The following is a 27,033-nucleotide window of genomic DNA, read 5'->3' on the forward strand; positions in this document are numbered from 1 at the left end:
GAGTTTATATCTGACATTCAGAAGTGCTAAATATAAAGTCAGAATTGCAAATCTGAGAGAAAAAAGTTGGAATTGTAAAAAAAAAAAAAACTGCAGTGTTCATTATGATTTTTGAGAAAAAAAGTCACAATTGCGAAATGCATACTCAGAATTCAGAGAAAAAGTCAGGATTACAAGATATAAACTCAGAAATATGAGATGTAAATTCATAATAAAAAAAGGTAAGAATTCTGAATTTATATCTCACAATTCTGACTTTTTCTCAGTAATTCTGTAACTTTTTTTTTTCTTTTTTCCTTAAGAGTTATTTTTATAATTTTTGCCTTAATTGTGATAGGACAGTATATATAGACAGCAAGCAAAGTGAGAGAGGGAGTGTGGGATCAGAAAAGGTATGCAAACCGGGACTCTAACTGGGGACGCTTGAAGCGCATGCTACCCATGAGGCTATCAATACCAACTGAGACATGCATTTCTAACTAAACAAAAACATTCAGCTATTATAAAGTAAGCCTTGCACTTTTAAAGTTGCTTGCAAAAAATAAACGGCTAATTCTGAATGGTCAACAATGGAGAAAGATGATTTTTGTTGCTGTCAAACGATGTAGTTACTGTACAACATCAACCAGCAGGTGCTAACTATAATAGTCTATGCTAACCAGTAAAACTTTGACCCCTTGTTGGTGTAAAGGAGTCCAAAGAGTCATGTGGCATATTAATACATGTACTGGTAAAGATGTGCTCCTAAGCAGGTAGGTGTGAATGCAACCTTGCATATGTGTCAGAATTAATTCAGCTACTTATTTATGCAAGAGAGGTTGATTATGGAAAAATAGTGAAATTAGCATTTGATAAAGTGTCTCATGTTCACACAGCCCTCTTTTGTGATGCTCACATTCCTCTTTGCCATACACCTATTTTTTTCTCTCTCTCATGTTTTCATGTATAAACACGCCTACAGTAAAACCCCATCTATTATTGCTTCAGATCTTTTCTTCCATATTGTGACGTACTTCCGAGTGTAACAGATTGTTGAAAAAGGCAGGGACTTGGTTCTGTGCATTGGTTGTTGTTTGGATTTGAGATGTGGGCTTGCAGCAGGGTTTAAGTGGATTAAATGATTGGAGAAGTTGTGCATACCTCACCAAAGAGAAGTCTGTTGTTTCATCGGAAAATCTAGTTCACCCAAAAATGAAAATTAGCCAAATGTTTTACTCACTCTCGAGGCATCCTAGGTGTATATCTTCTTTCAGACGAATCCAATCGGAGTTATATTAAAAATGATTCCAAGCGTTATTATTGCAGTCGGCGGGTGTTTCTGTTTAACAGTCCACAAGACATCAAATAAAGCGTGCGCATCCATAATCAAACGTGCCTCACATGGCTCCGGGGGGTGAATAAAGGCCTCCTGTAGCGAATCCATTGGTTATTGAAAGGAAAATATAAATATTTCAAACATAATAAACACTTCTCTCACACTTCATCTAACTGTGGTTTCCGTTGCGTGATTAGTGACGAACGTGGAGAGAGAACAAAACAAAATGCAAATTAAGATTTGTAAAGAAAAATGTCGGAGGATTTCGATGTAAGCCAAGAGGCATGGTTTTCCTTTGCTAAAGTAAGGAAACTTTGCTTCCTTTGCTCCTGTGAACAAACTCGCGAGACTAGCATATCTCAGAGGTACATACGTCATCCACCGGAATGGCTACTGCGTACAACAGATCCCAGAAGTGAGAGAAAAGTGTTTATTACGTTTGAAATATGGATATTTTTCTTACAAAAATGCATGGATTTGCTACAGGAGGCCTTTATTCATGCCCTGAAACTGTGTGAGGCACATTTTACAATGGATGCACGCACTTTATTTGACGGCTTGTGGACTGTTGAACAGGAACACCCGTCGACTGCAATGATAATGCTTGGAATAGCCAGGACAAGTTTTAAAGGAGTCATATGACGTTGCTAAAAAGAACATTATTTTGTGTATTTGGTGTAATGCAATGTGTTTATGCGGTTTAAGGTTAAAAAAACACATTATTTTCCACATACTGTACATTATTGTTGCTCCTGCACCAATTTTTACAAATCTCATTGCTCTGAGAAGTGAGGCGTGCTCTGATTGGCCAACTATCCAGTGCGTTGTGATTGGTCAAATACCTTAAGTGTGAGACGGAAATGTTACGCCCTTTACCGTATTGTCCCGGCGCGACGACGCAAAAACAATAAAACCCATTATAAATGAGGCATTTGTTGCATCCAGTGGGGACATAATTACTGATTATAATGACTTATACCGTCTTTTTACGCGTCGCGTTGCATCACGCAGCTTAACATTACCGTGTCTGCATTTGTGAAAACAGAACATTTTGAAGCTTGTGCCAGATGGATGCTCCTTTCGATGAAATGTCAATAAAGGTTGACTAGAGATTCAAAAATATGAAAAAACAAGTAAAAGCATATTAAAAGTCGTCTGTCTGACTTTTTTACTGAAGCCATATGTTAATATGGTTAATATGGCTCTTGTTTGCTTTAAGAGTTTAATATTGTCTTTCAGGAATAACATTTTACTTAATGTTGTATAGATGTAGCCTTAAAGACTAAAAAGTCAAACATAGCTACAGCTTGTATCAAAGCAGGTTCTGCAGTAATTAGGCCTGACATGCAGGAAGCAGCAGCTAAGCCGAGATGTCAGAGCTCACGTGTGGCCCAGACAGAAGGAGTCCTGCTAAGAGTAATGATCATTTATTATAACCTCTAGGTTCAGTTATGGCATCATACCTTTATATATACATGCTCAGAAGATGGTCTTTTTAACAACATTTATATTTTGTAGAAAAAACAACTATTTGTTTATCTTAGTTGCCATCTTTTATGTCCAGAAATCATGGATGTTCTCTTGAAAATCTTGCAGTGATTTGCATTCTGGCTCCACATCTTTAGGGAGGTTCTTTAACTCAGGAAAGACCCAGAGGGAAGAGGTCGGGGTGTGAACTCTACAGGGGTCTTACGGTACATGACTCAGGAGAAAAACAATCTTGTGTCCCCACTCACCCATCCGCTCAGCCAAGCCTCTTATGACACACAGACAGATGACAAGACCGCAAGTTCACCCTTAGAGCATTCATAGAAAGATGCTCTCTTGGATGAATAAGCATCTCTACCCTTGCAATTTCCAGAAAATATGTTGAAACTGGGGTTGGGCTATCTTTACAAGCTGCAGTTTCTGATAAGAATGACATTAGCAGGCGACTAGCCTTGAATAGTTAGCTTTTTGTTTGTGGCCATTATTCAGCAACAAGCTGTTTCCTACCACTGGTTCCCAGAAGTATTACAGCCTGTGTTCCGGATATATGTGAATATGCAAGCAAACATTAAATAATTTTTACTCTAAGAGAAAAGTTGGGTCACAAAATTTCTAAAAATTGACTTGATTCAGCAATCAAAAGTGCTCTTCGCGTGCCAGTGGGCTTGACTCGGCACTGTGAAAAAGACTATGTATCACATATACTTTATGTGATTTTATGTATTGGATTCTTGGCTTTATGTAGATGATCAATTGAATTTGTCATTGCCGGCAGAGCCTTGATGAAAATAATGCTGGTTCGGATCAGAACCGTGGCCTTAGGACAGCAATGTGATATGCATTGTTGTAATTACTGCTGAATAAGAGCCATTAATCCATTTCCATCTGGGCCACCCATCAAGTTAACTGGATCATCCCAGATACCCTCCTGAGCTCTTTTCTTAGCGATAAGGTACTGTAGATGTCTGACTGACTGACAGAGACAGAAATTTGGGTTTTAGTAACCAAAATACTTACTTTTCACTCCATCCTTGGTAATCTACCTTATTATTAGCACCAGTATCAAGATGCAGTATAGTTTATATACTCTACCATTCATAAGTCTGGGGTCAGTAAGATATTTTTTGTTTTTGAAAGGAATTTTTAGTTTTATTCAGCAAGGATGTGTTAAATTGCTGAAAGTGACAGTAAAGACAGTTATAATGTTACAAAAGATATCTATTTCAAATAAATGCTGTTATTTTGAACTTTCTATGCATCAAAGAATCCTGAGAAAATGTATCACAGTTCCCACAAGACTATTGAGCAGCACAACTTTTCAACAATGATAAAAATAAATGTTTCTTAAGCATCAAATCAGCATATTAGAATGGTTTCTGAAGGATCATGTGACACTGAAAACTGGAGTAATGATGCTGAAAATTCAACTTTGCCACCACAAAAATTAATTACATTTAAAATATATTGAAACAGAAAAAGAAAACTGTTATTTTAAATTGTAATAATATTGTATTTCACAATATTATTATTTTTACTGTATTTTTGATCAAATAAATGGAACCTTGGCGAGCATAGGAGACTAAAAAAAAAAAAAACATGAAAAATCGTACAAAAAATCCAATCCAATAATAAAACAGTTAATGTAATCTTCAGCAAATCCCAAAATTAATATTCATTTTTATACTGTACATTATTATATAATGATGCTTATTAAGTGCAATCACTTGTATCATTAAAAAACAATTGATTCTACTCTTAAGTGTTTTTATTTGTTTACTGTACAAAAGAGCACGCCATTTTAATATCAGCCATTTCGCAGTAAATTATCGTCTTATATTGGTTAGAATTTTAATATATATATATAATGATTTACAATCAAATACATTAACTACATTATATCTTCTGAACTGTTTGATTAGGTAAGACTCCAACACTCAGCTGAATGTTTATCTATGACATACTGAGGCTGCTTAAGCTTTATTTATTTGTTCTGTGGATCCTGCAAAAATGTAACCATATGCTATCAACTATCAGTGTGCTCGAGGGTCTTTCACTGACAATGTGCTAAGTTTGTCTGCTCTTTTATGTACTGGCCAAGTTCCAGTCATGTGTCCAAAGCCTCTGCAGATTCTGATGCAGTCTCAGAGTGATTAAGAAGGCTTTTCATTCTATCCTTAGCTTCCCAAGGACCGATTAGCAGGTAGGCCCCCAGTGGGACAACTGCTTTTCAGCTGGCAATTCATAGCAGCTTCTGTTCTTTCTCATCTCTCATTGTGTGGAAACTCAGAAGATGCTTTTCTGAGCTCTTGGTTTTCTCAACATTGAGATCATGGTTCTTATCATGGTGAGTATTTTGCATCCCTTTGTAAGGGACAGTTTGAGTTTACATTGGAGAATGTCCTGGTTCTTTTAGATCGCGGTTAGTTGAAACCATCAGGGGTGCTTTCAGAGTCATCGCCTTGGCTAAACCTCATTGGTTTAGAATATTTCTATGGTAAAAGTAACAATTCTCTCCAGTTTTTGTGCTTCAGCTGGTGTTTTTGATGGTCTTGGTATTCAGTAGATCTGAATTATGTGATTACAAGGATATCAACACAGGTGCAAGCAATAATACTGGAGTATAATGAGAAACATCATAGGCAGTTATCTGGGATACATAAAAGTATTGTGCCAGTCAGAGTTGACAACTTCTGCCAGCATTTACAAAGTTCCGTGGATATTCATAATGTTTAAAACGTCCTTAGCTCAGGTTTGTTTAACATCTTTTGCATATGCTGTTTTGAGCTTACAGATCCTCTGTATCACAAGAATTTACTTGTTTTGGGTAACATAATTGATATCATATGATTTATATTATTTGTTTACATTCTATTTTCTTCAAATGTTCTCATCAAAAGCAGATATCGGAACAGGCCTCTGGGTAATTTATTAGAATTTTTATTTTTATTTTTCCAGAAAGAACGATGCAGATTCAGCTTTCCTAGTTCCACATTTTGTAATCTGAATTACACCAGTGACACTGAATTATGTCAGTGATACTTCAAATGTATCTTATTAAAGTAAATTTTTGCTATCCTGCAGTTGTGACATTATGATCATGGGCCATTTTGTTCACTATATCATTTTTACACATATATTTCAATAGTCTCTTATGCTCACCAAGGCTGCATTTATTCAGAATACTGTTAAATATTATTCCCAAATGGGATTTATTCCTGTAATGGCAAAGCTAAATTTTCATCTGCCATTATTCCAGTTTTCAGTGTCACACAACCCTTCATAAATCATTCTAATATGCTGATTGGCTGCTCAAAAAAAACTCTTCTCATTATCAATGTCGAAAACAGTTGTGCTGCTTAATATTTTTGTGGAAACTGTGATGTTTTTTGTCAGGTTTCTTTGATGAACAAAGTTCAAAAGAAAAACATTTATTTGAAACATTTGCTGTCATTTTTGATCATTTTAATGCACTCTTGCTGAATAAAAGTACTGATTTCTTTACAGAACTCGCAATGACCCCAAATAGTTTTTAACGGTAGTGTATATTAGGCATCATTATGGAGTTTTTAACGGTAGTGTATATTAGGCATCATTATGTGCTTTGCAAGACTTAAAGAGTCTGATTTGGTCCTGTTATGCAATAAAACCTCTCAGGCTAAATCATTTCCCATTTTTTGTTCTGATTTTTTTTTAAAGAGATCATGGTCTTTTTTTCAGTTTAAAAAAAAAATGTATATGTGGATCAGAATATAAGAATATGAGAATATATATTAATGATTTTGTGTTAGATTTCACTGATTTAGAGTTCTACCCTTTCTTTAATCAAATCAAATCAAGTCTTTCTGTTTCTGACTTCATAAATTTGCTTTCTTAAATCACATGACTTGGTAATATTTAATTTTCACATTTGTACTTGAATCAAAAATAACACTAGGCTTCCACTGCAGCTTCATCCTGTCACATGTTGCTTCCACTTTCTCCCTGCACTTGTAGATAAGCTCTTTAGTCTAATTCAGGTGAAGTCTGCTCTTTTTATCCCTGCTTAGTCTCTGATATCTGTCCATCATTTCTTCGTCTTGAGCTCAGTAATGCTCCCTCAGCTGTAGCGTGTGCCTGGCACAAATGTGCTGTCATGATGTGCCAGTGGGATTCCTGCAGATGTACCTTGTTTAGGGTCACGTGTTACTTAAATCTGGATTTTTGTTTTAACTTTGGTTTGACATCAACACTACATTCTTTCAGTTTTAATAGTTGCAATGGGCATAAAGCACTTAGACTCTGTGCCCATTTCAGTTCTAAAGGTACCGTGTCTTATGTAAAGAAGATTGATTGTGCAAGGAAGTAATTGAGAAAAGACTTTAATAAGATTCTGGTAGGAAAAGTGTGTTCAGGTACAAAAAATTCTAATTTAAATGTAAAGTATCAATTAGTGATCCAACAACTCTTCATTCATGACAGTACAAATGTTTCAGCATTGTGTTTGGATCGCTTAGCAGAGAATTATAAATCACGTTAAGAATAGGATAGAGTTATAAGCATTCAGTCTTTTTTTAAGCTTTTGAGTTTATCCTCTTGTTTAAGCTTATTAGTTTATGCCCAAGTTTATCAGGATTGTCTCTTAAAAGAGGTAAAAATGATTTCTTATTATCAGTTCTCTCATGTTTGTTTCATATAATATATATATGAGAAAGTATGCAACATGCACAATTTGCAAGTCTGCATAACAAATAAGCATAAATTGGGGTCAGAGTCACAGATTTGCAGTAAAACATTTTGAATTTTGCAATTTTATGAATTATTTCCATTTTTGTAATTCATTTTTTCTATATTGTTTTAGATATTTTCTGAAAACGAGAGAAATATAGCTGAATGAAATCAACATAAATTCAGAATTTCTTAAGTATTTACTTTAAAAACATAAGCACTAGAGCTGTAGGAACTTCTCATATTTGTGTCAAACATGATGAACATGCTATCCAAAGAGCACCAGTCGAAGTGAGAGCATCTGAAATAAGCATAGTTAACAATTAAATCACCTAGAAATAGTGCAGAATCTTAAATATGTCTTATTCATTTTACATCATAACATTTTTGTTTACTTTTACTTTATTCTTGAATCTGAAAAACTGTTTTGTTCCAGGTTTAAATTACATTTTAAATTCCAGATACAGCCCACATTCATACTGTACATAGTTCATACTTGCAAATTTGTTTCATGGGCCTTAACCATTTCAGTTGCATCATTGTTCTAATGCTCCCTGGGCTTGACACAGAGTTACTTAATGCATTGTTAGTGTTATTAACCTGGGCATGTGCTTTATGCTTTTGTCTTTTGCAGAATGGAAGGAGAGGATGAATGAGTGTGATCTGCTAGGCCAGAGAGTTGTTCCTTTATCATCGTATTAAGCCTATAGTCAACTGACATCTACCACAGGCCCTTGGATGAAGTTAAAATGGCCTCCCACAAGCAAAGCTTTCAATGCTTTGACACCATCACGGATGACCCATCTCTCAAGCCCCCTTTCCCCCATGGACACTGCTCCTCAGCATCCTTCAAAGGTTCATCCGGCTCGACTAGACTGGAGCCACTGGAGGATCATGGATGCCATCTCTGTGCCGATCACCAGCAGGCCAAGGCGATGGCCTCAGAGGCCACAGGAGCTTACTCGAACCCATGGTATTATTTCCAGACACATCCACACTCTCAGCAGTATACAGTCAGGAGGTCCACTCGACCTGAGGAAGCTCCTGGGCAGGTTGAAGATCACCACCATCACCATCATCACAGGCACTCCAGGAAGATTGTGCTTGTGAAGAACAGTGACCCCTCTGTCCGGAGGACCATCGTGCTGCATCACAGGAGCCTGCGCAGCCTGGCGCTCTTCATAGACGAGGTCTCTGAGCTAATGCAGTGTCTCATCAGGAAGCTCTACACACTGGAAGGCCACAAGGTGAGTCTCTTCTGGAAATATACTCTAATGTTCAAATGTTTGGGGTCAGTAAGATTTTATCTAGAAATTAATACTATTATTCAGCAAGGGTGCATTAAATTGAGCAAAAGTGCCAGTAAAGACATTTATAGTGTTACAAAAGACTTCTGTTCATGAAAAAATCCTGAAAAATGCCCTCCATAAGTATTGGAACAGTAAAGACAAAATTGCTCTGTTGCTGTGGAGTCAAGACATTTGCAAATATGATTAAAAGATGAATATGAGATATAACTACAGAATGTCTCATTTTATTATTAGCCGTTTCAACACATACATGTTTTACCAAATAAAAAGAACAGCACTTTTAGAGTTCATCCCACTCATTGATGTGAGCATAAGTTTTGGGACAGTTGAACATAAGGCAGATATAAAAGATTAAAAGCTATTATTTAGTTGCAGATCCCTTGCGCACAATTACAGCAGTGAGTCTGTGACCCATAGACATCACCAGACTCTTGCTCTCATCCTTTGAAATACTTTTCCCAGCCTTTAATGCAGCCAATCCCAATTGTTGCTTGTTTTGGGGAGTTTCTGCCTTTACTCTCCTCTCCAGCTGGTGAAATTCATGTTCAGTTGGATTTAAATCTGGAGATTGACTTGGACGATCTAAGACTTTCAATTTCTTTGCCCGTATAAATTCCTTGACTGAACTGGCAGGGTGTTTTGGGTCATTGTCCTGATGCAATATGAAGCACTTCCCAACGAATCTGGTGGCATTTTCTTGAATATTGGTAGGCAAGATGGTTTTGTACCCTTCCAAATTCATTCTGCTACTGTCATCATACATTAAGTCATCAGTAAAGTTGAGAGGGCCTGTTCCAGAGGCAGCCATGCATGCCCATGCCATGACACCACCTCCACCATGCTTTACAGATGAGGCTGTATGCTTGGGATCATTGCAGTTCCCTTATTTTCTCCACATTTTTGCTTTCCCATCACTTAGATAAAGGTTTATCTTTGTCTCATCGGTCCATAAACACAGTTCCAAAACTTGTCAGAGGTTTGCATCTTGATCTTGTTTTTGCTAGAGCTCTAACTGACTTCCTCTTTTCTTTTAGCATCCAAATTGCTTGCTTTTCTCTCAAAGTCAGCTCCCTCATCTTCATCCTGGTTTGTGTGTGTCATCATCGAATGCAAGATTCAGAATACAGAAATAATGGATATAACTGATACGACACATTCCCTGCTTTTAATATCTGAAGAATTAATGCAACAGGACACAGCTGATCACTTAGAAAGACCTGTGAGGCAACTGTCCCAATACTTATGCTCACATCAGTATAGAGGGATGAAACTCTAAAAGTGCTGAACTTCTTAGCTGGTAAAACATCTATGTGTTGAATCACCCAATAATAAATTGTGACATTCTGTAGTTTTGTCTCATATTCATCTTTCAATCATATTTGTAATTGTCTTGACTCCACAGCCGACAGAGCAATTTTGTCTTTACTGTTCCAATACTTTTGGAGGGCACTGTATGTCAACATAGTTTTTGATGATAATGTTTCTTGATTAGCAAATCAGCATATTAGAATGATTTCTGAATGATCATGTGACACTGAAGACTGAAGTAATGGCTGCTGGAAATTCAACTTTGCCATCACAGGAATAAATTACATATATTAAAATATAAAACTTTTAATCTATTTATATTTCACAGTGTTATTGTGTGTGAGTGTGTGTGTTTAATTATTATTTTATTAATGTTCAAGTTCACAAACTATAGAGGAAATTAAATGTTTGCTTTGGCAGAAATTTACTCAGCTTCAGAATTTATGAATTGAATCTCTTTCATTTCTGTCTGAAGTTGAATTATACAGAAGTACAGTACATATTGGAATTTAACTGAATTAAACAGGTAATGTGGGGATATAATCACTATATCAACTCCTTTTTTTATAGCTACTACTGTAGATCCAGTAAACAAATATGCACATTCTGTACCTTTACACTTCAAGACTTTTTAAACTTTCAGACAAGGCTTTTTCATGCCACAGTTTAAAGTATAATTTATTTTTTTAGATTTTCTTTTGAATTTAGTATTCAATTTCTTCCAGATCTGTATTTTGATTTTTAGCTCAATTTAGTTCTAAGTGGCGCACAACCCTAGAAATCACGGTTTAGTTCTGGTCAGTTCAGTGTTGTTGCACGTTCTGCAGATCATTTGATCGTCATGCAAGACATTTGATTTGAACGAGGGTTGCACACTAAAATAAAATTATACAACACGACTAACACACTTACTCTTAAGAGAGGATCTACTAAGTTGTATCTGTAGTCTGTATCTCAGACAGAACACAAACTGAGTCTAAACTAAAAAAAAGGCCATATGTCCGCAGTACATATTAAATATTGTCAGCCAGTCTTCAGGTTTGCTTATTTGTGCCATCTGGTTGTCTAACATAAAGACAATGCTATAAAATGTCTCAAGATTGTAAATAAAGTACATGTAGCTATTTACATGTATATTAAACTGACCCAAATTATGTAAGAACGGCTGTTGGTTTGCAGAAGCAGCAAATGTTCTAAGGACACAGAGGCCTCTAGTGGCTGAAACCGGAGGCTCTGATACAAATGTTCAACAGGCTCTGGAGAAGTAAGGCTAGCAAATCTGTTGTTCCTTCACAGCTCTCACTTTAGTTAAAAACACATGTTTACAGGAAGCTAGGTATTTGTAAGTGACGCCACATCTGACAGCTGGAAAGTCCCAAAGCTGCGGGACCACTACACTTGAACTCTTTAATTTGATTTTTTTTGTGCATTAGTTATTTCAGTCAAGCAAACAAAGTGACAGTCGCCACAGATGGAGTTGTTTGATTTATGAAGTGCTCATAATGCTGAGAACAAGATTAGTTGAGCAGATCAGTCAGCGTAAAGTTCATTTTAGTTACTATCACTCCCACTAGCGCTTAAGGGCAAATCACAGACCACGGAAGAGGAAAAAATGAAGAATTACAGTCTGCAGGTGGTTTGGGTAGATAAGAGGTGGACAGGGTGGCCCGGGCAGTGTAAGAAATAGCCCCTCTGGGACAGAGCTATGGCAACCCTGATAAAAGGTGAGAGGCTACGAGTTTATACAGCCCCGAGGGGCAACCAGAGGCTGTTCCACAAAATCAAGACACGGCTCTAAGTGTTCGCATGCAACGGGCATGGCACGGTGTGCCACGGTGCTAATGATGGCATCCCGCTGTACTTAGAGAAAGTGCTGTTTCTTTAAAAGGGGAACACTTCTTGGCTTTGAGTCCACATAATGTCTGGAGTCGATCCAGGCATTTCCTGTCCATCAGAGCTGGACTCTAGTCATTGCTGACTCTGGTCAACACTGCTGGTTCTCTGTGGGTCTAGAGCAGGCACATCCTATTAGCACTGCCACAGGCATGTACTTCCCATAGAAAACATGCTGTAAAGTGGCACACACCCCTCCACAGGGGCCTGACTGATACATGGATAACATTACGAATGGCACTGAGACAATGCCAGAAATAGCTCAACCAGCACTAGAGTAAAGGTTTATTTGTCACTGGCTGAAAGTTGAACATGTAAGAGAACAAGAACAAAATCCAGCATGACCCTCGTGTGGCGTAGAAGATATAAAGTTTTGTGCTTCGGTTGCTGGGCAAGACACATTTTAGTATACATACAATGGGTGAGTTTTCAGGGCTCTAGACTGCAAATAAAATGGTCACAAAAAGTTTAATAGTTAAATGTAAAAGTAAAGTTGGGAAAAAGCAATTCTTTTAATGTGTCAGGCAAAATAAATAAATAAATAAATAACAAACAGTGGCTTGAGTCAGTGACTTGTTCAGAGTGACTGATTCCCCCCTCAATAATAAATCATTTGTCAATTACGTTCCATTATAAATGAACTGACAACCATTACTTGTTGTTAAGAATACATATTCTTTTTTTGAAATAGCATTCTGAAAAAAATTCAAATATTTTGTAAAATATATTCATTTATTAGCATATGAGGTCCAAATATCTGTCAGATTGATGATATATTAAAACCATATAAACAAAATATACATACACACACACACACACACAACGTAAATGTATTATATTTAAAATAAATATATTTATATAGGCAGTATTATACTTATAAAAAAGAGTGGCATTTATTTATGCCACAAATACAGTACAAGTCTGAACAACCATCTTAATCAAGTAATTAAGGGCATACATATTTTCATTCTGTGTACAGGCAGTTTGTAACATTATTTATTATAACTAAATTACAGTGTTACTTGTTTAGTTGTATACTATTTTCTGTGTGTACCATTTAAGATTTCATTCTTTTGATTGTATAGCTTTCTCATCTTTGATGCAATCTTTTTAAGTATCTTTGAATAAATCTTTCCTGCTGTTCTTGTTAGATATGATCAGGATATTCCTTTACTGGTATTGTTGCACAGCAGTGATGCACCAGCATCCAGAGAATAACTATTAATCTTGCTCAAATCAGAGCTATTTTGAACCAGCAGAAGCAGGTCAATGCCATGAAAACATGCAGTTTGAGATGCTCGCATCCTCTACAGTTCCAATTAATTATCTTCAAACCCACTGGAAAATTGAAAAGTTTTGAAGATATAAAACTGCAGAGCATGCGAATTTAGCATAAGGATAATATTGTGTTAAAGAGTGATATGTGATGTTGATGTGTGTACTTTTACTCTCTATACTGTATATGCAGTATATTCTGCTTTCATGAGTTTGGAACCTGATTCAGTATTAGATATTGTTGGATTACTACAATTAAAAATGTGTTTTTGGACATACTACTCATGTTTCTTAGCTTTTTTTCTTTCCCAGAAAGCCTTAAAGAAGACAGTTATTTCTTCATTAACCTAGTGAAGAATGTATTTGAAATGCATTTATTTCATACTAACTAAATACATGTACATATTTATGTACTTAATTAAAATACCCTGCAGTTGTACTTTTAGTATACTAAACTGGTATACTTAGTCTGCTAAATTGGAACCACTTATTTTGTGTTTAAAGTGCTTTAAATGTGTGGAAGTAGTGCTGAAGTCCAACTAAAGATATACTGAAGTATATTTGATTGTGCTAAAGTGGAACTACTGCAAGTATACTTCAGGTACACTTTAAATATCTTGCATTTAAAGACCAATGTTATTCAAAGATCATAAAATTCTCATCAATAGAGACATTAAAACACATTTTAGGCTTAACATGGCTTGTGCATTTGTGCACAAGTAGTAATCCAAATTATTATTATATCAATATATAATCACATATTATAATTTTATATCAGTAAGTCCCGAGAAATATATCAGTAAATAAGTTAAATTTGAACTATACTTAGTATAAATATATTACTTTTTTACTAGGGTAAAACCCCCATGATTTTTAGCACAAGAACTGACCTCAGATGAACTGTGATATTTGATTTGCTAGTTGATGTTGATTTTTTTTTTTTTTTAAAGAACTATAGATATAGTCACAATTGTTTTTTAATTGGGGACGAAGGCTTTTTGATTGATCTGTGATCTATTTGTTTGTACACTTCTTGTTTATGCTGACCCATGGGTACTGACTCATGCACCAAAAACACTCTGCATAATGGATCGCACACATTTTCAGATCACTGTTTTCATGATTAAAAATTAGTGTGGGAAAATGTATACACCAGATGGGTTGACTTCCCATGGCATTATCCTTTAATTGGTATGGCTTCAATCCATCATAGCACATTTCCTCATCAGAATTTGGCAGTTGTAATAATCCCTGCTGATTTAATTTCAGCCAGATATTGCTGATCTCAATCAATTAGATTCTGTCATATTCTTATCAACCAGCAGCACAGTCTATGTAATGTAGCGAATGATTTGCATGTTTTTCAGATTGACAGTGTGCAAAGTCTGCTGCAGTGCCCGAGCATTTTGGTTTGTGTGGGACGTGAGCCTTTCCACCCACTCCTGTTGGACAGCTTCAGGAAGAACTCTTACGACAAACTTCCAAGGCTGAACACAAAGCAACACTCTAGTGTCTGCAGCGATGAAAAGGGGGCCAAGAAAAATGGTATTTCACAATGCAAAAACAATTTTTCATCTTACTTTACGGTAAAAATGAACTAAACATCCTCAAAACAACATAAATTAAATTAAATTAAATTAAATTTTAAATTTTTAAACAGAAGAGAATACATTTTCTGTTATATTTAAACTGTGTGGTATTTTATTTTATAAAAGTATTATTTATTTATTTGTTTTACGAAATACATTTAAACTTATGCTTAAAACAAGGGAAAAGTATTTGCCATTGGAATAAGAAAAATAAACTTTATTTATACCAAGACTTAAACAGCTTACACAGGATATTTTTTTATCTATTTTTTAAAACAGAAAACAAGAAAAAAATCAGTAAAATTATATGATGATTTTGTATGTTTATTGTAATAGTAATTTACTTTGTTTAATTCCTTGCTTGTAGTCAACTTTGGACTTGAATTTAAGAGAAGTGTCATCCATCCAAGATGTGATTCAAGCAACAGATCAGCAAGACTATCCGTCTCATCTGAAAAGTTGTTTCCTAATGGACTTAACCCATTACCACCAGGGCACAGAAGTGCTTGTCCTCATCCAGGAGAAAATACGATGGATGATGACATTGAAAAGCGAGTTTTGGTCAACAAAGACGGAAGCCTGTCAATGGAGATGAAAGTGCGCTTTCGACTATTACACAACGAGACACTGTACTGGTCCACAGAAGTGAAGAAGTCAAAGAGCACTTTTAATGAATCTGATGCTTGTTCCCTCTCACATGGCAGTGCAGAGAGCTGCTCAGAAGCGGATTCTCTCTCTGCTGGAGAAGCAGAGGAGACATACAGCACCAAACGTTACCAGAGAAACTTTGAGGAGCCACATTGCCAGCACTGCTGTGTTCACTGTCAGAAATATGATATCTGGAAGAATCCTGTACCTCCTGATCAAGGACCTGTAAGATGCATCAGATCCTCAAGCTCAAGTGCATCCTCGCAGAGAATAGTGTGCAAAAAGGCATCTACTGACAGCATGCGCACAATGTCCAGTGAGGAGTACACAGAGCATGTCGTGGAAAAGGCAACTTGCATTCAACGGACCTTCGGGCAGCAGGGCGACTCCACAGTTGAACAATGTACCATCAACCATTGCCACAGTCGAAGTGAAGTACGCTTAATGTCCCCTAAAACAAAGAGCACAAGTGCTGTAGAAGACAAGCCTGAGAACACTCATGTATCTGAAAATGACGAGAACAGACCTGATGTCATATCCTCTAACCTCCCTAAAGATCAATTAAGTGTTCAGATTACTCAGCCAGTGGAGGAAGAGGAGAGGTCTGTATCTGTTGTGAGTTCTTCTTCTCAAATTTTAGCATCGCTGAAGGAGGATCAAGATGATGAAGATGTTGACCTTCCTCTGAGCACCTCAAGAACATCCCATGGCCAACAGGAAGATGAGGAGAGCAAAGATGCAGAACCAAACCCATGTTCCACTACACCCTGTAAATATCCTGCTTCTCCTGCACATTTGTCACCGAGACCACCAAGCAAATCTTCATCTTTAGGACGGTCTAAAAGATCCAGAAAATTGGTCAGTCAAGAAGTAGATGATGAAGAGGGCAGGTCTGAAGCATCTGCTGAGTGTACTGGAGCAAACAGTGAAACAATGGAGGAGCGATCCTCGAGTGCAATCTCCATAAAATCCAATATCTCCGGAAAATCAAATAAAACAAATGTTTCAGAGGTACTTGAAAAGGGTGGAACAGCACCCAGTGCCATGTCAGTAAGGTCTCAGAAATCTGACAAATCAAGAAAAACCGACATCTCAGACAATGTGTCTGAGGAAGAAATCTCTGAAGTAAGAACACCAAGTGCTATGTCTGTTAAATCAAATATATCCGTAAGGTCAAAAGTATCAGATATTTACCTTGTTGGGGCTTTACAAGACAATGTTGAAGAGAGGGCTGTAAGTGCTGCGTCATCTAAATCGAATATTTCCACTACATATAGTCAGTCTAAACATATAGTCACACAATCTGTGCCTGATGGGGCATTAGAGGAAACAATAGAAGAAAGAGCTTCAAGTGTTAAATCTGGAACATCAAACAAGTCTGGAATCAAAGAGGTGACAAATGATGATCAAACAGTGGAGAGGGCTCCCAGCTCCATTTCATTAAAATCAAATATTTCTGCAAGATCAAAATTGTCAATTGAGCTGAGCGAGTTTGAAGATCAAGACAGAGCCCCCAGCAGCATTTCTGTTAAATCAAATGTCTCACATAAATCAAAGTCTGACGTGTCAGAAGCAGCATCTTTCCAAGGAGATGAATATTTAAATTCAGTGAAATTAAACACACCTAAAGCTGAAGCAGCTCCTCAAACAGAGCTACCAGGGGAGAGATCGCCAAGCTCTGTGTCATCAAAATCAAATATCTCTACAAGATCCAGAACATCCAAAAATGTTGAGGTAGACCAAGACAAAGCACAGGAAAAAGAAGATGTTCAGGAAAGAGCATCAAGTGCCATTTCAGTAAAGTCTACTTCATCTGCAAGATCAAGGAAATCTGAAACAACACCAAAACCAGGAGAAGAGATGAAGGAACGAGCTCATTGTGTTATGTCAATCAAATCAAATGCTTCCTTAAAATCAAATAAATCCAAGTTGGAGGAGGAGGAAATAGAAAACAGAGCCTGCAGTGCTTTGTCTGTTAAATCTGAAGTTTCCACATTGTCAAAAAAATCTAGTCAGTCAGACATAGAGCCAATGGAGAAAAGACCATCAAGTGCAATATCAGCTAAATCAAATGTTTCTGTAAGATCTAAAGGGTCCAAAATATCAGAGGTGGCAGGAGATGACCGATCATCTGCAGCAGCATTACATATCTCTGAAACATCAAATGAATGCAGCACAGCATCTGAAGAAACCTGCAATGGCACAGAGAAGCCACCAGACAAAGAGAAAAGAGCACCAAGTGCATTGTCAACAAAATCCAATAACTCTGCTAAATCTAAGAAATCCAAAGTATCTGATATGGCTGATGATATTGTAGCTGGAGATAGAGATGATTTGAGATCTACAAGTGCAATGTCCTCTAAATCAAATGTATCTGCAAAATCTGTGAAATCAGTGGTCTCAGAATTGGTCACAGAAGAGCCAACTGCTTTGCCTCAAGCAGCAGAACACGAAACAGAGGAAAGGACTCAGAGTGCATTGTCAGCTAGATCAAGCGTTTCAGCAAGATCCAATAAGTCCAAAATTTCAGATGTTTTAACTTATGAGCTTGTTGATGTGAAAGACCAAGAAGAAGAGAGAGCTTCAAGCGCTTTGTCTGCAAAATCAATCATTTCCGCAAAGTCAAACAAGTCAAATGCTTCTGCACTAGACATCAAAGCTGATGACAAAGAAAAAAGAGACAGAGTATTAAGTGTTATGTCAGGAAGATCTGATATTTCTACCAAAACCAGTATTTCTGCAAAATCCAAAGCATCAAATGTTTCAGAAGAACCACCAGAAGAGCCTGATTATGAAGAAAGTGAAGTAAAAGCACCAAGCATTACTAAATCCAGTATTTCAGTAAGATCCAATAAGTCAAAGCATTCAGAACTTGGTACTGAAGAAGAGGTTCAGAACATAGAGAGATCTCCAAGTGCAATTTCAGTAATATCTGATGCCACACATGATGAAAATGCTCCAAGTGCTTCATCTGCAAAATCACGTTCCTCTGTAAGATCCAGAACATCAAAAGTATCTGAAATAATCATAGATGAACCAGATACACAAAAAGTAGAGAGGGCACCAAGTTCTAGGTCATTGAAATCTGATGCCTCTGGAAGATCTGGTTCAGATGATCCTGTCAATGAAGAAAAGGAAGCAAGAACAGAAAGTGCTTTGTCCTCAATTTCTGTAAGATCAAAGAAGTCAGAAGATTCTGAAATAATCAGCAGTGTAGAGCAGAGAGCATCAAGTACAGCATCAGCTACATCTAAAACATCTGCAAGATCTAAAAGGTCGAATATTTCAGTAGTTGCTTCTAAAGAAATTGGAAACACAGATACTGCAGATGTTCGAGCATCAAGTGCAATGTCTGCAAAATCTTGTGCATCTGAGAAATCAAAATGTTCAGAAAGAACAACTGAGGAGGATGAAGAAGCAAGTAAAGTGGTAGACAGAACAACCAGCTCTTTGTCTGTCAAGTCAAATACATCCATAACATCGGATGCCACTGTTACATCAAGTGTTGTGCCTACTAAATCAAATGCTTCTGCAAAATCCCTCCTCTTAGAAGCTGAAGAGCATGACAGAAGATCAACAAGTGTGACCTCTAATGCATTTGCAGAAACTAAAATGTCTAAAGCAGGTGTGAACACAAAAGCAAACCGTTCACCAAGCAAATTGTCAGTGAAATCAAATGAATCTACAAGATCCAAGAAGTCTAAAGTTTCTGAGGGTGAGGACCATTCACACACAAACACTGAAGATACAGGATTAAACAGAGATGAGAGTCCGTTGTCTGATCACTCAAAAGTATCTCAAACAGAGAACTCAAATGAATGTATTTGTGGTGCGATAAACAAACCATCAAGTCCAGTGGCATCATCTGAAAAAGACTCCGACCATGAAGAGATACCTGCAAGTCCTCTGTCTAAAAAGTCAGCAAAGTCCAAAATCAGTTCAGATGGTTCCGTCTCTGAAAGAGTTTTAACACCACCAACAAGCACCTCAGTTTCTATTGGAATTGTTGAAGACCATGAGGCTGATGATGTTGAGGAAATAGATGGAGGTGCCATTTCAATTAACTCAAGAATATCTGCTTCATCAAAGACTGAAATATGTGGTAAATCTGACCAGTGTTTATCAGAATCACCAGTACAAATCACAAATGAATCAACACCAACACCAGAGGAAAGACCTAAAAGTTCAACATCAGCTAAGTCAAATGTCTCTGGTAAATCGAAGTCCAAAAGCTCTCACTGTGGCTCTACATGTCCTACAGACACAATCCAGGAGAGAGATGATGTAGCAAGTAACAAATCCTCCAAAATAAAGTATTTAATGACTTCATCTGTAAGCCAACCATCAGCCAACAGTTCACTGAGGCAGAGCTCTCAAACCCAGTGGATTCGTCCATCTAGCAAAGCTTCCGATATGTCTGTACACACTGAAATCACAGGTCAAAAGAAAGCTGACAGTCCAGATGTTACCCATAAATCTCAAAGCGTCTGTTCAAAATGCAGTTCTACACAACAGAAAGTAAAACATTCCCCTGCTTCAAGTGCCTCAGCAATCTCAGACTCTGAGAAATCCAAAACTAAAGAAGGAAATACTGCAGAAATGACTGATAGAACAAAGAGTAATATATCCAGTTCATCATCTCGTTTGAAAGTAAATAGTCAAAAGAATGATGTTGAAGCTACAGTTGTCAGTGAAAGAAGCAATAAATTAAATACGAAGTCGACACAGAAAGTTCAGGACAACGCGTCTGAACGTCATTCAGCGACTTTATCTGTTACCTCAGGAAACCATCTAAGTCCTAAACCACCAAAATCTCCTAAAAAATCCAAAAAACCTGTTATTCTACTTGGCAACTCTAATGATAGCAAGTTATCACAGACCGCTCCTGCTCCAGAACCAAGAAAAGAATATACTGACCATTTGAACGCAGCAGCAGAAAAACCTCAGTCTTGTAGATCTGATACAAATGTCAGTGAAATTAAGAGTGAAAAAAGTAGCAAATGTAGAAAAAGAATGGGAAGCGACTCTTCTTGCCACAAGATGGATGATGACATATCTGAGCTGAGTCCTTCTTGCTTGCCAAATGCTTCTCCAACTGAGGTGGTGAATGAATGGCTGAGGAAAATCCCATCACTTACCAATTTATGTGATTTGGGCGATGAATTCCATGACAATTATGATTCGATAGAGCCACTTTCAGGAGATGATAATGAGCATGGAAGTTTGCAGCCAAGTGATGTTACCAAGCTTGTAACACAGGATGAAATGGAAGATGCTCATATGGTGAATACAGAAGGGGCTACTGACAAAAAATTATCTGAAGTTGCTGAGGGTGATCGCTCTCAGAGAGGGGATGAACCAAAGATGTTTGATTCTTCGGTTCTGGTGATGAAAGTCTTGTTGAGCCCCAAATTCGACCGATGCAATAGCCTGCCAGAGGTGTCTCCTATATATGGACGTAAGCTCAGCGCATCAGCGCAAGGTCTTCTGGATTGTTTGGCAAATCTTCAGTTGTTAGACTTTGGTCCTAGTGATGAAGACGATAAAAAGGAAAAATACCAGGAGCTCATGAGCATGCTTAAGTCTCTTTGGCTTTGTGACCCAAAAGATGGTTGGAAAACATCTGTGGAAAGAAACAAGCACCTGGATGAGGAATTTAAAGCAAGGTCATCCTCAGGGGTAGATGTTAACAGTGGCTCAACAGGTTCAGGGAAAAGTAGTGTCAATGATGGCACCCAACCCCAAATCAACACAGAATGTGAAGTCCTGGAAACCCTGACAAAGGTACAGGAAGTTGATGAAACAGTGGAAGGGGAAGCTTCAGAAACGCCAGGATCAAAATATGATTCAGCCACTCCAGATATAGCAAATCAAGCTCAGTTAACCCCAGAGACAAAGGACACAGTTGAAGAGAAGTTAAAAGATGATGTCCCAGGCTCTGAAGAGACAATCAGGAGTAATGACAGTCCAAGGGAACTCATTGAAACACCTCTTTCCTCAAACAAGAGTTCTGGGAATAATCCCAGAAAAGAGGAAACTGAATCAGACCGTCAAGAGGACACAAGTTCAGGCAGTGCTACAGAACAACAAAGAGGTCAGTTATCAAAAAGGTTTTCTCAAGACCCTGATCCCGAATGGGTTCTGAATTTATTGAACAAATTAGAAAAGCAATTTATGACACATTATGTTAATGCAATGGCTGAGTTCAAAATCCGTTGGAATCTGGATGACAATGTGCAACTTGATGCCATGATATGTGAATTGCAAGATGAAGTCCGCAGACGGATACAATCGAGTATAGACAGGGAGCTAAGGAAAATCCAAGGTAGAGCTGGAAGACCAAGACCACCAAAAGACACAATGTCACGTGAATCTACCATTCAAACAGAGCAAAGGCGAAGACGTCTGAAAGTGATGCGCAACCAATCAATTGATCCGCAACCTGCTAAAAGTGACGATGATAATACAATGACAGGGACTGATTTCAGCGATCAACGTAGCGATGATGAATATTGTCCTTGTGACACATGCTTGATAAAGAAAATGGCATCCAAGCATGTGTTACCTGTGGAAATGCTTAATTCTGCTCCTGTGATGATGGACTTTGATTTGAGAAGAATTCTCCAGATGAAGAAATCATCTCCAAACAACGGAAAGATTAAGGAGACTGCCAATGAACAAGCAAGTGAGATGGAAGGAGAAAATGCAGGACTTGAGGCTGTCAAAGAGGAGGATGAGAAAGAGGGGACAGATAAAGAAATTCTTGCTTCCAGTGCTCAAGAAATTGAAGATGAAAAACAAGAATGTGAGGAGGATGAAGAGGAAGACAGTGCCTCTAGCTCTTATGTAGAAGATAGTTCAGAGAAACAATCAAATATTTCCAGACATTTAAAGAAAGATGTGGATGAAATTGCTGAGAAGTCTGTTAACACAATGACTGCAAAACAAGATGAAGAGCAAGAAGATACTGACACTGATTCTGATTTAATGGCTGTCAAAGAAAGTGCAAGCAGTTGTAAGATTAACGAATTAGATGGAGATGTGGCAAATGATGACATTAGTGAATTTGATGACGTAATGCAAACTGAAGCAGCAGAGGAAGCATCTGAAGAACACACTGAGGAAGAATCAGAACAGCAGGACGAGACAACTAATGATGAAACTGATGAAGAAGGGCAAAATGCAGGAACAGAATCTGTTGAAGAGGGTGAGACCACTGGTGAAGAGACTTCAGAGGATGGGCAGACTGCTGAAGAAGTAGCTGCTGGAGAGAATGTCATAGCTGGTTGTGACACTGCAGAAGAAGGTGAGACAGCTGAGGGTGAAACGGCAGAAGATGTACAAACTGCAGAAGCAGAAACCACTGCAGAAAATGGACAGACTTCTGAAGATGTAACTGGAGAAGAATGTGCAACAGTTAATTATGACAATGCAAAAGAGCATGAGATGGCTGAAAATGAAGCTCTGGAAGATGGACAAACTACTGAAGATGAAACTGGAGAAGAATGTGAGACAGTTAATGACGAGATTGAAGAAGAACATGAGGCAACTGAAAATGAAACTGTGGAAGATGGACAAACTGCTGAACATGAAACTGGAGAAGAAGGTGAGACCGTTAATGATGACACTGCAGAAGAGCAGGAGACCACTGAAAATGAAATGGCAGAAGATGAACAAATGGCTGAAGATGAAACTAGAGGCGAAGATGAGACAGTTAATGAAGACACTGCAGAAGTGCATGAGACAGTTGAAAAGGAAACTTCAGAAGATGGAGAAACTGATGAAGATAAAACTGCAGAAGAAGGTGAGACGACTGAAGATACAACTTCAGAAGATGGACGAACTGCTGAAGCAGAAACTGTTGGAGAAGATGAAATAACTGAAGATGAAACTGCAGGGGAGGGTGAGGCATCAGCTAAAGATGAATCTGTAGAAGAAGGAGAGACTGTTGAAGCTGAAACTGAGAGCAATATAGGTGATGATGAAACTGCAGAAAAGAGTGAGACAGCTGATAACAACACTGCTGAAGATCATGAGATGGCTAAGAATGAATCTGTTGAAGACGGGCAAGCTGAAACTGCAAGAGAGAGTGATTCAGGTGAGGAGGACACTGCAAAAGGCAGTGAGACAGCTGAAGCTGAAATGGCAGAAAATGGCCAAACTGCTGAAGAAAGAGAGGGTGAGACAGATGGTGATGAACCAGCAGAAGATGAGTTGAATGCTAAAGCTGATGCAGGTGAGGGAGATACAGCTGATAATGAAGCTGTAGATGATGAGAAAACTGCTGAAGCTGAAACTGCTGATGAGAGAGAGACAGCTCAAGATGAAACAGAAGCAGCGAGAGATAATGTGGAGGGGACATCGGTTGAAGAAAGAGGAACTGATGTACAAAGAGCCGATGAAGATGAAGACAACACAGATGATGCAGGAACTACAGGAGGTGTGTCAGCTGAGGAAAAAGAGACTTCTGAAGCAGAAACAGCAGATGAGAGGACCACTGAAGCTGAAACTGAGATGTCTGAAGAGAAAGCCACTGTTGAAGATAGCAACACGGCTGAAGACAAGAATGCTGTGGTAGAGCTGGCAGAGCAAACTCCAGATCATGAGACGACTGGAGAAGAGACGGACAAGAGTCAGTCAAACGATGAGGAAGACAAGGAAACTGACAGTTGTGAAGCAGCAGAGGAGGAGGATGTTCTTTCTAACATTGAAGACATTGAGAGTCATAATGTTTTGACTAATCTTGAGGTAACTGAAGATGAAACACCCCTTAAGAACAATGGTGACATTGTTCTAGATAGTGTTGATGATAAAGGTGAAGAAAGTGGAAAAGAAGATGATGATGTGGAGGTAATGGTAAACAAAGCTGGTTATGTGGCCAACACTGGTGAATCAGCTGAAGCTGGTGATGAAGCTGAGGATGACACAGAGCCAGATGAAGGGGAGCCTAATAGGAACACTCTAACTTTACAGCCTCTGTTACAGCCAAAACCAAAAGATGACACACCAGATACGGCAACTTCATTTAATGTTTTGGGAGAGCACAACTCAGAGTTCGAAGATGGTGCCGATGCTGATGTAGAAGACTCAGAAACAGAAGAACACAACCAAGTCATAGATTTGAGTTCTGAGTCAGAGAGCAAGCCACAGAGGAAAACTGCACATAAAACCTTCAAGATGCTCATTCACACTCTGAATTTTCTCAAACTCTCAGCCACTGGACTACCAAAGAGCAGGGAAGAGGATAATAAACCTGAGGTTGAAGATGAAGAGACTCCAGAGGACGGCAGTGATGATGCAGAAGAGAGTTCCTGTGTGGAGAAAGATGAGGTGGAAGAAAATGGAAAGGAGAAGGGCAAACTCACAGATATTACAGAGGACACAGCAGAAGGTGAGGAGGACCAGACAAATGAGACTAGTGATGATTCAGAAGACCATGAATGGGAATCGTCTGAAAATTCCTTGCAAAAGCAAATAACAAAGTCATCCCTGGAATCTCAGCCAGGTTTCTTTGAGGAAGTTCACGGGGAACAGGCAAAAAATCAGAAAGGTTTAAATCATCTGAAAGCCAACTAGTAGAATCCTTCTTCAACATCAAAGAAAAGAACCAAAGATGTTCTTTAGCTTGTAAAAATGGTTCCAGAGGGGTTATTTCTCTATTATCCTTAGACCTTATAATATCATACCTTTTTTAATAGCCCTTTGGATTCCTTATTTTATTTACCAAAGAGTAACATATAATGCACTTTACTTATTATTCACATATGATTCCATTATATATGCAGATTATATATATGTAAAAGCACAGCATTACTGCTCAGGTACCGTAAAAAGGGAACTGCTGAAACTTGAACAGCACATAAAGCTCTTCTAACTTGATGGAAGGAAAATAGTTTAGAATTTTAGTATATTTATGTAATTCATAATATAATTCACTCAGCTGTAAGCCTTAGCCATTGGAGGGACTGTTGACAAGGGTTAACAATGTATCATAGTTACTGTATATGTATGTGCTGCTATACAAATGTTCCACAGTGTAAATGAAAAATCACACATCATAGTGACATGTAATGGAAATCAGGAGGCATAAAATGTGGTTACGAGTGCACGAGAATGAATGTATATTGAACATATTTGAATCTGAATGTTTGTTTCATTGTAGCAATATGAATTAATTATCTAATGTACTTGTAGGTTTCTGCTTGTGGGAAAGCATACTTTTAAAAATAAAAAATATTTTTAGGTTACACTTTATTTAGATTTTCCACTTTAGACATTCTACTAACTATAAGTAACTTTGCAACTGGGTCATTCTTCAATTGGGGTGGCAAATGAGAGGCAGAATTTGAAAAATATATATATATATATTTTTTTTTTAATAAAATGTATTGCTATGCACTTAAAATTGGTTTAATATGCTAGTGATATGCTATATTCATTCAAATGAAAGCTCAAGAACATTTAGATTTTTAAATAATTTCAAACACTGGTCACACAACCAATTATGTCTATGGTGTTATCAATATTTGAAGTAAAATTTTGGTTTGTTCTAAAATGAGCAGGGATATGCAACTTTAGGTAATAATAAATAAATAAATTACTTTAAGGATTCAGTTTAATTGATCATTTAAATTTCAGTTTTTAAAATAAATGTTTATTTGTTCATCTTGGCCCCTATTTCTGCCAAAGGATGATAGTTTCCTATATTAAAATTTGGATATACATCAAAAAAGACTGGAAAAATGGCATGTGGTACCTTTATAGTCTTTATTCTAAAAGATTAAAACACTTTACAGTCTAAAAACATTAAATAATAAGATTAAATGGCTGTGAAGGAAATCAATTTCAGTAACACCACAGATGTAATATAACATCACAGACATCATATTGCAAGTTACTATAGAGTTGTTTTTTAAAACAATTTAGAAAAATTGTACATGTTAAATAAAATCTATATTCACAATATAACCACTTTATTTGTGTTAAAAATGTTATATTGTTGCAATTACATACAGGTATGGCCGGAACATGTTGTTACAAATGCAATCTCTCAAACTCAATTAAATATGTATCTTAAAACAAAAATGTAACTATTAAAAGTGCACAAATTGTGTTTACCCTACAGAATACAAACATGCAAACAGTTTATGATTTATTGGTATTTAAAGTTTATTTTAACTGTTGTAAAGTAGAGGGACACCACTTGCCACCACAAATGAAGAATGACCCAACTACGTGTCAAATAATTCTCATTCATTTGCAACTACATGTCTACTAACTCTCAGAGTAGACTGTTAGGTTAGGTTTAAGGTTGGTAGAATAAGTTGACAGTCAGTATGTTGTATGTTGTGGACCCATCAAAATAAAGCGTTAGAAGCAGACAGTTTACTGATACTCTAATGACTGCTTGTTGACATGTAGTTGCAAAGTTACTTACTATTAGTAGAATGTCTAAAGTGGACTATCAAAATAAAGTGTTACCCATTTTTATCCCTGCTAAAAC

At 37.4% G+C, this 27,033-nt stretch overlaps 1 protein-coding gene across 1 annotated transcript; it reads left to right on the forward strand.

The window, feature by feature from the left end:
* Positions 1-4,968: 4,968 nt before the first annotated feature.
* On the forward strand, positions 4,969-25,106 carry LOC306880352 (uncharacterized protein; the record flags this gene model as incomplete). The annotated part of the gene is made up of 4 exons (XM_079433848.1): positions 4,969-5,147; positions 8,142-8,754; positions 14,661-14,838; positions 15,250-25,106. Exons 2-4 carry the CDS (start codon positions 8,257-8,259, stop codon positions 25,104-25,106), a joined length of 10,533 nt encoding a protein of 3,510 aa, XP_079289974.1. The 5' UTR covers positions 4,969-5,147; positions 8,142-8,256.
* Positions 25,107-27,033: the final 1,927 nt, after the last annotated feature.

This window comes from Barbus barbus (genome assembly GCF_936440315.1).
Source record: "Barbus barbus genome assembly, chromosome: 14".
Taxonomy (NCBI): Eukaryota; Metazoa; Chordata; class Actinopteri; order Cypriniformes; family Cyprinidae; genus Barbus; species Barbus barbus.